Consider the following 12500-nt stretch of genomic DNA (forward strand, 5'->3'; position numbering starts at 1 on the left):
CGACTTAGACGGCGGCAGCTCTACAATTAGGTTGAGAATCTGAAGGGAAAGATTTAAGGAAAATCTAAGATATATATATATATATATATATATATATATATATATATATATATATATATATATATATAGAGAGAGAGAGAGAGAGAGAGAGAGAGAGAGAGAGAGAGAGAGAGAGAGAGAGTGAGAGAGAGAGAGAGAGAGAGAGAGAGAGAGAAAGAGAGAGAGAGAGAGAGAAAGAGAAGTTTGAATACTCATGCGGTAATGTTACGGAGATCAGCGGTCTCTGGATCATCTCGAAATTCATTTCCGTAAAACTCGCATGGAATTAACTCGAGTTTCCCGACTTTCCCGGAGCGTCTTGAAGGTGTGATGCCGTCAAATACGCGTCGTAAGAACGGCAACAGAAATAAAGTTCAGACGATGACAATATTCTCAAGACACGGTTATGGACATATTAGCACGATTTGCTTTACAATCAGCTTTTTTTCTAGTATGAAAAACACAAAGCATCGCCATAAATTTCAGAAGATAGAAATATTCCTAATAACCAATACGTAACAGTAAAACTGACGCCATAAATAAGCCCGCCGAACGACTCCAATACATTTTTGCAATAACAGTTACACTTGAAGTAGCGTCGTATCGCCGCTGGGAACCCCCCCCCCCCTCTCTCCCCCACGGCACAAGCGCACAAGAATCAAAATACATCGGTCGCCCGAGACACATAAACAGAATGGCGACTGGATCTACTAAATGTGGACGCCAAGTGCAGAGAAGTGCGAGTTTTATGTGTCTAACCGACGCAGTTTCCCGCGCCCGCTTGTCGGAGGTTAGATGGAGGGAGCGGGTTATGGCCTCCGCCGCGGGCTCGCTGGGCTCGGCGGCGGTGTGGGGCGGCGCGTTCTATTATCAGGCGAACTTTGATGTGGAGATAAAGGCTGGAGGGCTTTGCTGTATGGAACTGCTTGCAGTATCCTACAAATCCTAGCCTCTGTTCCCTCCGGTGAATGTATTCGGGGAATTTTGTTTTCGTGTCTCCGGTGCATGAAATGTCTGTAAGGGATAAACTACTTTATTTTAGAATTAAGTGGCCAAATCAGCCTCAGTGATCTTTGTTGAATCAGGCCAGCTATTTTATCTTAGTCATGAAACATCAAAACATATCTCGGTAATAATAATTTTAAAAAATCCAATGTTAAGGAACATTTTATTGACGTCAGATGAAATTCATCCATCAGACTGCAGCTGCATTTAAAGCACAGCCTCCCAAACGCGGTTCCGGCGTGAAGCCCTTGGCGAGAGGAAGGCCCCGGGCGGAGACCCCACAACATGACTGACGCTTTCCCTGTGTTTCCCTCCAGACTGTTCTCCGTGAAGTGTGCGGGTTGCGGGGACCGCCTCCTGCCGCACGAACTGGTCATGCGCGCTCAGTCCCTCGTCTTCCACCTCCACTGCTTCGCCTGCGTGGTCTGTTGCCAGGTCCTGCAGAAGGGGGACCAGTATGTCCTGCGGGGGCACCAGCTCTTCTGCAGGGCCGACTACGAGAAGGAGATGTTCCTGCTCCAGCAACACGGGCCGCAGAGTGAGTGGCTGAGTTAGTATTACCTTGTAGTTCTGTTCATAATGTTTTGAGGGGTGTTAATATCTAATCACAGACTATGACGAAAGGAGGAGAATTCCATCGGTCTTTCAGTCAAGGCAAAATTAAACATTCCATAGGTCAAATACACATCTTAGGCTGGACCACACACAGCAGTCATTATTGATAATAAAACACCATATTTTGTTATAGAATTTTCTTTAATTAAAGGCCAAGGGATTTTGACATGACCATTCCCTTATCGGCAGAAGACTCCCGCATAACAGTTACAAGATTAAACAAACAACACGCCCATTTGCAAGTCGCACAGGAAAACAGGCTGTTATTTATTATCATAGGCAATGGAGTATACAAAAAAGCAAGAAAAATATTGTTGTAGCGGATCAAATTTTCCGCCTTTTTCTCACACGACTAAATGGTAGCAGTTTCCAGCTGCTGTGTTGTTTAGTAGATAAAGCTTATCTGCAGTTGTCTTACATAGTTGGCAACACAAACAAATTCTATCTCACTCCATTTCTTTTGATGGCAGCTAACTGTCCTCTTCCTGCCTGTGCGTCTTCGCTAGCTAGGATATTTTTCGTACTTGTCAGAGAATATAATACTAAAACACTGTCTCCTGTAACGTCAATGAGACGACACTGATAACTCAATTGGGTGTTCACAGTCAAGTCATTATAGGCAAATTAGATGTATAAGCAAACAAATATACAAACAAAAAAGAAAAGTAAATGCAATTATATTAATCTCTTCATCACGATGTTTGCATAGAAGATTGGAGAGAAAGTGGAGAAAAGGGAGACCAAGGGGAAAGACAGACAGAAAATCTCTAGCTGGGGGTGGAAGGAATAAAATACGGGAAAACCAAATTGAGAGACAAAAAGAGGGAAGACATAACCGGTATCATAATATCCAAAGTAATGAAATATGTGAAGCTAAACCTCCTGCTGGTAATGAATACACACGTCGCCGGAGCCTACAGAGTGTTTGCGTTACCTCGTGACAGGTCCCTTGGGAGACGATTTCATAGTGGACGACGGGTCTCGGCCGCGCGATGGCAGGCGCGGACCCAAGCGGCCTCGGACCATCCTCACGTCGGCGCAGCGGAAGCAGTTCATGGCCTCCTTCAGCGTCTCCCCGAAGCCCTGCAGGAAGGTAAGATTGACAGCCGTTTTTTTCATTACTGTTTCCGTCTCGGCAAAATGTCTCACTGGCGAAGGCTCTATCATGGTTCTCCGTCTGTTTGTCTCTCTTTCTTTCTCTTTCACTGTCTGTCTGTCTGTCTCTCTCTGTCTCTGTGCCTCTCTCTCTCTCTCTCTCTCTCTCTCTCTCTCTCTCTCTCTCTCTCTCTCTCTCTCTCTCTCTCTCTCTCTCTCTCTCTCTCTCTCTCCTTCCCTCCCCCTCCCCTTCCTTTCGAAAGCATGTGGAACGCTGCTGTTACGGCGGAGCACAATGTACAACGAACAGATCAATACCTTTTTTATGAATAAAGGCGGGACTCTCCGGTCACCTGCCTGGCCCCCTCCCTCTTCCCCTCCCCTCCCCTCCCCACCACGCCTCATGAACTACCGTAACAACAACTCCGAACTGCACTGAGGCTGCCGCTATCACCGCCGTGTTTACATTCACTGCAGGAACCACAGAGCCTTTCTTGTATGGATCCTCAATGATATTTATAGGTTGCTGGATTTAGCATTAGATTCCCCCCAGTGATACCAAGGCATATGTTATCCCTTATTTATTCACACGTTGTTTCCCACTCTTCGCTCTTTCCTTTGGTTCGCCCGCTTAGTTCCTCGATTTGTCGCATTTCCTCTTGTTTTCCTCTCGCTCTCCCCGTGTTCACGATCGCCCTCCCAGTCCCTTGTTCTCCGCCGAGTGTCAGCGGGAGCGAGCCAAATAAAGAGATCCTGGTTCTCGCTCTGATACCGCTTGTCAACCCCGCCGAGGTGGCCCTGAACCTCAAGAGGCAGCTCCACCTTGAGTATTTACCTCCGAGGCCGACACGCACCGCTGGAAGACAATCTGCTGGTTCTCGCCGCGCAACAATGGCGGCTTGGTGCGAGGGAAAGGGAGGGGAAGAGGAGGGGAAGGGGAAGAGGGGAAGGAGGAGGAGAAGGGAAGGGGGGGCGAGTACTGGAGGAGGTCATGGGTTATCGCGTGTTTTGACTGGCACTCTAGTTCCCTCACGCCCTCTCACGACTTCCCTCGCTCATCCCTCATAACGCCTCATCATCTTCGCTACAGTTTTAGGCTTTTCGCTCTCCTGGTATATTCGCTCGCTGTTTCCCCTCCGGCGGAACGATACAAGATCCCGCCTCTCTAGCTCCTAAATTAAACGACGGCTCCTTCAAGCCCTCAGAAGGTGCTCCCAACCGCGCTCTTTATCGCAAACACACACACACCATCTAAACCTCACTCGCGTCTCACCTCTCTCTCTCTCACACACACACACACACACACACACACACACACACACACACACACACACACACACACACACACACACACACACACACACACACACACACACACACACACCACACCTCATCTCCATCACAGCCTCTTAACCATTTACACGGCTTTCCCATACCTTCCTCCTCACCTCCTCCCCCTTAGTGGCCTTCCTCACACACTCCACCCGTCATACCCTCTTCAAGAAACATACCCAGTGTATAACTTTCCTTCCACTTCTGAATACATCAGACCAAATGGCCCATATTTTTTCTAGAATTGAATATCGCATTCAGAATATGTAGCCCTAAATAAAAACAACAGCATCAGCAGAAACAACAATAACACTAACGGCAACAGCAATATTTCCAATAACAACGATAACAATAACAGCGGCAGTATCAATACCACCACCAACAACTACAACAATGAGCCCACCAACACACTACCATCACCACCAACAACACCAACAATTTCAACAGCTAGAGCAATAATATCACCACCAACACCAACAAAAACAACAATAACAACAGTAATAACACCACCACCAACAACAAAAACAACAACAAGAACAACAGTAATACCACCACCAACAACAACAATACCACCACCACCACCACCAACAACAACAACACTACTACTACCACCACCAACAACAACAACAACAAATATACACACTCTCAACCACACTTTTCCACCAACACACACAAACGCATACATACTCCACAAGAGCCATAATGCACTACCAATGTTGCACTCCATAAAACGTCTCTCGGGAGTTTCCCACCGAGAGGCTGTGTTACGGGGTCAGGAGAGGTTGCATCAGGGGGTACCCTCTGCTACCAAGGGATTCCGATCTTTAAAAGCTTATGAATCAAGAATATGGATGAGTTTTTTTATTTGTTTGTTCTTTGAGAGAAGAATATATGAATATCTATATATGGGGAGAGAGAGAAAGATAGAAGGGGACACAGAGAAATAAGTATAGGTACACACGTAGATGGATACGAACCTATATAATACATACGCACATGCATGGATCCATCCATAGATGCACATATGTATGCATGCCTACATACATACATATATCCTTGTCTATACATACATGCATGTATTCATAGAGCTCATATATACATTACATACATGAATACATTTCTATATATAAATATAAATGTGTGTAGGTATATATATATATATATATATATATATATATATATATATATATATATATATATATATATATGTGTGTGTGTGTGTGTATGTGTGTGTGTGTGTGTGTGTGTGTGTGTGTGTGTGTGTGGTGTGTGTGTGTGTGTGTGTGTGTGTGTGTGTGTGTGTGTGTGTGTGTGTGTGTGTGTGTGTGTGTCCGTTGAAGGAAATATATATATATATATATATATATATATATATATATATATATATATATATATATATATATATATATATATATAAAACACACACGCACACACACACACACATGTACACACACACACACATATATATGTATTAGTGTATAAATATGTATATATATATGTATATGTTTATATGTGTATGTATATGTATGTATATATGTATGTATACACATACTTATGCATATGTATATATACATATATACACACAAATACGTCTGTTTATGTTTGTTTATGGGTGTTTATTCTAGTGGCAGTAAAGAAGATAATAATGTGTGCCTTTGTTCAAGATGAAGGGCGCGAATCCAATGAATTGTATGTATATTAGGGTTCCTCTGTTTGTTTAGTAAAGCGATACGCCGAGGGTGGAAACACTTCTTAATGTTCATTTTATCACTGACTGAGAAAGCCGAAACTTAAGGAATTCGAGTGCCGATGTCGATGCTTTAAAGGCCCCACGTATTATGTATTCCGTGCGTTTCCGCCATGAATATCCGGGCCTCTTTAATATACCATATATCACTCTCGCTCCAACGTTTACGAAGCGCACCGGAAAGCAATAGATTAGGTGTCCGTCACTCTGTCTAAACACAACACCTATCACTCTCAGCTTCCGTGTAACTCCGCGAAATGGCGCGCGTCTGTCCATCTGTCTAAACATAACAACAACCATTTCATCTTGGATGTTACTCCTGTCCAAACTGTCGTGCTCCCGTGACGGCAACACCGTGTGCACTGTTGACAGATTTATGGCCGCTGATTGGCTGACAGGGCGAGTGACATGCCGTGGTGCCAACTATGAGTATTTTAAAATTCCTAAATAAGAGTAATGCAAAAGTAATGCTATTGTTTCCATTTCACTGGAGCCCAGATGGTACAATAACACGTGTAATCTATGTAACCCATAAAGGCTAGACAGGGTAATAAATACATGTTAATAACTCTTCACCTAGCAACAGGGAGGCGCTACTGACAGCTGACGAGCGGTGGATATTGGTTCAAGCTAGGTCGATCCAGGTCAATTTGGGACCTTTTGTGTGAAAATGTTGATAAAATGGAGGATCTAGATGCGCAATTTGTTTCGCTTTTTGCTCTTTGCATTTTCCAAAATTCATATATTAATATAATCCAGTTTGTTGCCATTTCCATCCAGTCCAAAATATCTCCGTTGCCTTCGAATGCGTTGCCTCCAGTGCACACACACACACACACACACACACACACACACACACACACAATGTGAATATATATATATATTCACACATGCATATGACTTACCGGCTTATCGTCTGCATAATGAAAAAACACCTTATATTTATTTATATCTACTTGTCTATTTTTTATACATAGCGATTATGCCCGAGTTATAAATAGAAGGGATTATTCTTATCTTGACTAGTGTGGTCTTGATGTTCCGGCTGGCACCACCTTGACTCGCGGCCACAGAAGTTCCTTGTTGACACGTTCCCGGGTCCTCCTGGCGCTACTTCCAGCTTCTGCCAACATCATTTCCCACCATTCGCGTCTGCCAACATGTCTGTCCTGTCCCTGCCAACACGTCTTTCCTTGCGAGCTGTCGAAAGTGTGCGCGTTTCTCCCCCTTCGCCATTCCTTGCCAACCGCGTTCCCCTTTGTCAGTATCGCCGTCCACGACCCATGCCAACATCCCTGCCACCACTCGGGGTCACAGACGCTCGGGGTCGCGGGCCACTTCGGGTCCTGGGCGAGGCGGGCCAAGTGGCTCGCCTGTTATCGAGGCTGCGGTCTCTCGCGCTCGTGTTTGTTGACTCAGTCATACTGTACTTAGTGGCCGGGGTATTTATAGTGTGTGTGTGTGTATGTGTGTGTGTGTGTGTGTGTGTGTTTATATATATATATATATATATATATATATATATATATATATATATATATATATATATATATATATATATATATATATATATATATATATATATATATATATATGGTGTGTGTATGTGTGTGCGTAAAGGCACGTATATCCATAACCATATCAGTATATGTATACAAGTATTATTAAGAGAAATAAATGAAAGAAACCAAAAAAATCAGGAGTCTCGCCGACCGCAATATTCTGGCTGTCTCTTTCCCTTTCCTTTTCCTTCGCCTGCAGAGTATAGTGCCCTGGGCTCTCTTGACAGGAGAGGTCATTTCGTCTTATCTTGACCTCTCGGATTCCTGCAAAGGTCAGGGTGAGAGGGATTAAGATGCCAATCACATCTTCAAGGGTCTTCGTCGCTATTCCCCGTTCGCCGTGCCGTTATCGCTGTCTCTGTTGGTCCCTCTTGTTTCGCGTGTGGTTTTTGTGTCCGCCTGTCTGCTTACCTATACATGTGGGTCTATATATAATATTTCCCGTATGTATATCTGTTCATCTGTCTATCTTCTTACCTATGTATTTATCTATTCACCTCTCTCCTTGTCTATTTTCAATCTGTATCTTTATCTCTTTATCTGTTACTGTCTTCTCTCTCTCTCTCTCTCTCTCTCTCTCTCTCTCTCTCTCTCTCTCTCTCTCTCTCTCTCTCTCTCTCTCTCAATCTATATCCCTCTCACATGTGTATATATGTGTGTACATATATACGCACATACACATACACGCGTATTCACTTGTCCATTCAGTATACGGTATATGCATACATACACGTCACTGGTCCGCGCGAGGCCTGGCTGCGGCGGTGACCCCCGACCGGCCTGCGCCAGGAAGATGATATCAGCCTGCAGAAGGGTGCGATGGTGCCGTAGCCGATAACAGGGTGACGAGGGCGATGCATCAGAGTGAGTTAGCAAGGAAACGAAGAAGCGTGATAGGCAGAACGCGGAAATGATGTCTTGGCTGAGAAAAAAGACGCTGAAAGACTTTTATTCAGACGTTATCAGAAAGCAGATTATATTTCGGGCGAATGCCTTGAACTTCAGCAGCAAGCGACGGGATGAGAGGAGGAGAAGAAAGCCAAACGGGAAAAATGGTGCAGCTGAAGTGTGTCTAAGATTGGTGGATGGTGCCGATATATATATATATATATATATATATATATATATATATATATATATATATATATATATATATATATATATATATGTGTGTGTGTGTGTGTGTGTGTGTGTGTATGTGTGTGTGCATTTATGTTTACATATATATATATATATATATATATATATATATACATATATATATATATATATATATATATATATATATATATATATATATATATATATATATATATATATATATATATATATATATATGAGAGAATGATTACCTAAAAAAGGTACCACCGGCACTCTCCGTGGAAAGGAACTGGGGACCTTACCACGTACTCACTCCAAGAGCATCACAACATGAAAACTACAATTAAGTATCATGCTGTGACCACGGCGGCTCAGACATGAACCTACCGTTAAAAGAAGATATATATATATATATATATATATATATATATATATATATATATATATATATATATATATATATATATACATATATATGTATATATGTATGTATATATTTTCATCTGTATATTTCTTGATATACATGCATGCATACAAATAAATATGTATATATATGTATGTATGTATGTATGTATGTATGCATGTATGTATGTATGTATGTATATATACATATATATATATATATATATATATATATATATATATAGATAGATAGATAGATAGATAGATAGATAGATAGAGAGAGTGAGAAAAGGAGAGACAAGCAGAGGGCGAATAGATGAGCCGATAGAGAGATAGCCAGATAAGAGGAGGGTGAGCCCCCCCCCCCCCGGCGAGGAACACTTCCGGCGCGGGGAACGAGTCTCGCTCAAGTAACAACGTAAACATGATCTTCCTCGGCGGGCGAGCGATGCCCTCCCGCCGCCGCCGCCGTGCCTTTGATGCGACGGCGAGGGGGGGGGGGGCACTTCCCCTCCCTTCTCTCCCTCTCCCCTCTTCCCAGACTTTCTCTCTCTGCCCCTCTTTCCTTACTCCCGCCCCTCGCCCTCTTCCTCCCTCCATCTCTCATCTCCCTCGTCTTTCCCCTCCCTTTCCTCCTTTTCCTTACCCCCACTTCTCTCCCTCCCTTCTTCTCCCCCTTCCTTCTTCTCTCCCTCCCTTCTTCTCTCCCTCCCTTCCTCTCTCCCTCCCTTCTTCTCTCCCTTCCTTCCTCTCTCCCTTCCTTCTCTCTCCCTTCCTTCTTTCCTCTTTCTCTCCTTTCCTTCTTCTCTCCTTTCCTTCTTCTCTCCCTTCCTTCTTCTCTCCCTTCCTTCTTCTCCTCCTTTCCTTCTTCTCTCCCTTCCTTCTCTCTCCCTTCCTTCTTCTCTCCCTTCCTTCTTCTCTCCTTTCCTTCTTCTCTCCCTTCCTTCTTCTCTCCCTTCCTTCTTCTCTCCCTTCCTTCTTCTCTCCCTTCCTTCCTCTCTCCCTTCCTTCTTCTCTCCCTTCCTTCTTCTCTCCCTTCCTTCTTCTCTCCCTTTCTTCTTCTCTCCCTTTCTTCCTCTCTCCTCTGCTCTTTTTCCCCACTCCATTCTCCCCTTTCTCCTCCTATTTATCCTCACCCTTCTCTACCTCCACTCCTTTCCTCCTCCTATACCCCTTCTCCCTCCCTCCACCTTTCCAGTCTTTATCATTCCCCCTTTTTTCCTTCTTCCCCTTCCTCTTTACCTTAATCATTTCCTCTCCTCTCTCTCCCTCTCCCCTCCCCTTTAACCGGTCCACCCTTCCCTTCCCTTCCCCTATCCTTTCAATCTCCCCTTCTCCCTCTCCCTCTTTCGCCCACTTCCCTTCCCCTCTCTCCCTCCCCCCCTCCCTCTTACCATCAGCTCAACTCCCCTCCCCTCCCCTCATCCTCCCCCTCCCCGTCCTTTGCCACCCCGCCCCTTCTCCCTTCCCCCTCTACTATCCCCCTCCATCCCTCCCTCTCCCTCCCTCCCCCTCTCACTCGCCACCCTTCCCACTCCCTTCCTCCCTCTCTCCCTCTCCCTCTCCCTCCTTCCCATTCACTCCCTCTCTCTCTCCCTTCCTCTCCCTCCCTCCCTCCCTCCCCCGCCACCCCGCCCGACAATAGTACTTGAGAGGAGAGTTTATGACACCAGACGTTCGGGAATCAATCAGCTGTTCTTCTGCGAGCGCCTTATCCTCGTGACCCCTGGCTGGTGGGATTAACCCCTGGGCGATGTAGCCACGTAGCCCCACGCTTTTCTATTTGGATAACATTTAGAGCGATAAAGTGACCCCCTGGGGATGAGCAACGCCTCTTAAGCTCTACCCGGACTCTCGGGAGCGGTGGCGAGGGGAGGGGAGGGGAAACGGGGGGAAGGAGTGAGGGGAAAGGAGAGGAGCGGAGGGAGGGGGAGTCTTGCCTGAGTGTCCTCTGATAACTAGTTGCCTCCTTCGATAGCACTTCGCGTCGTTTGGTGGGAGGCTGCTTCTTTTGGGCGGCTTACTGCGTCTTTTGAGGGTACGTTGGGACGCGTTGCAGCTTGCGGTGCGGGGTACGCTTTTCGGTATCAACCCGTGTCCGCTGATAACGCATTGCTTACAAAAAATAAAGAGAAAAAAGGATGGAAAAAACACTTCGAACAGGTCAAAGGAGCAGCTGATAACATCATAACAGCGATGACAGACAGTGACGCACCATGGAGCCTTTACATCTGACATTTAAATCTGGCGATAATTCTCATGAAGGACAGATTATGCGTTTTGTCTCTGGTTGGGTCTAGTCACCGCTCGGGCATGGCAGGTCAGTCGTAAGGTGATACCCTCCTCATGCCCCCTGCTTGTGGGAGGGCGACATTTACTAGCTCGTTGATTCGCAATTAAATGAATTAGTGATTAAAGACAGTGATGGGTAAGAAACGTGATTTTTAGCTTATGAATCATGGACATTGAGGTCTTGCTGCCGTGTGGCTTCCGTTTAACAAAACTCCGAGTCGGGTCGTATCGTTTTCCCAAGGCCACCCGGGTCCTACGCAACAAGGTCGGTCCGGGAACACGTATAGGATTCGCGTAAACGTCAGTGATTTATGACTGGCGGGATGGGAGAAACCCTGCTCCTTCTTCCTCTTCTTTTTACTCTTTTACGTCTACTCCTCCTCCCCATTTTCTTACTCTTTCATTTCTGCTTCTCCCTCCTCTTTTTGCGCCTCCTTCTCCCCTTTGCGCCCATTCTTCCTTTTTCCCTCCTCCCGATCTTTATTCTTTCTTTTTCCTTCCCCTTTCCCCCCTCCTCTTTCTTCAACTTCTCCCTTCCCCCTCCTTATCTTCCTCCTCATATTTTCGCTCTTTGCTTCTTCTTTTTTCCTGCCTCCTCCTTCTCCTCATCTTCTTCCCCCTACTCTCCCCTCCTCTTCCTCCTCCTCTTTTCGCTCCCTCCTTCCCCTTTTATCCTTCATCCTCTTTCTCTCCTCCCCCTCCTTATCTTCTTTCTCCTCCTTCTCCCTCCCTCTCCTTAACTTCTTCTTCCTCATCTTCCCTCCCCCTCCTTATCTTCCTCCTCCTATTTTCGCTCCTTCATCCTCCTCCTCCTCTTCTCCTTCCTCCTCCTCCTCCTCCTCTCCTTCCTCCTCCTCCTCCTCTTCTCCTTCTTCCTCCTCCTCCTCTTCTCCTTCCTCCTCCTCCTCCTCTTCTCCTTCCTCCTCCTCCTGCTGGAGTAAACGACGCCCGTAATGAAGCCCAGTTCAGATCACGGCATCTCAATAAACAAGAGTCGAGAACCTTAATCCTTGTGAGTGGTTCAAGGGTCCGGGATGGTTCAGCTGTTCTCCTCCATCAACGTCTGGAATTGATTTATATAAAAACTTCTCTCGAAGCCTCGACTCGTGTTTTGAAGCTTCACGGGTCGAACTGGGGAAGGTTATGCGTCGAGACAACAGTCGTCTTTTCGGTGTTGCTTAAACCACCTGTTCTTTTTTATGTGGTGGTGTTTGATGTCTGGGAAATCGAGTATTGCTTTTTTTTCGTTAGCATAAAAACTATTATTGCTCTTCCCATTTTTTTATCTTGATTTTTTTTGTATTGCTTTT

General features: G+C 45.2%; 1 protein-coding gene across 2 annotated transcripts in view; it reads left to right on the forward strand.

Moving 5' to 3' along the window:
• The window catches only part of LOC119579583 (LIM homeobox transcription factor 1-alpha-like), a 39901-nt gene that overhangs the window by 22119 nt on the left and 5282 nt on the right, over nt 1-12500 (forward strand). The window contains exons 3-4 of one of the 2 annotated variants that reach the window (XM_037927504.1): nt 1362-1594; nt 2604-2752. In XM_037927504.1, coding sequence (XP_037783432.1) covers nt 1362-1594; nt 2604-2752 — 382 coding nt within the window. The remainder of the gene's footprint in view (nt 1-1361; nt 1595-2603; nt 2753-12500) is intronic. The other variant, XM_037927505.1, reaches the window with a different exon arrangement.

Source organism: Penaeus monodon, chromosome 12, assembly GCF_015228065.2.
Source record: "Penaeus monodon isolate SGIC_2016 chromosome 12, NSTDA_Pmon_1, whole genome shotgun sequence".
Taxonomy (NCBI): Eukaryota; Metazoa; Arthropoda; class Malacostraca; order Decapoda; family Penaeidae; genus Penaeus; species Penaeus monodon.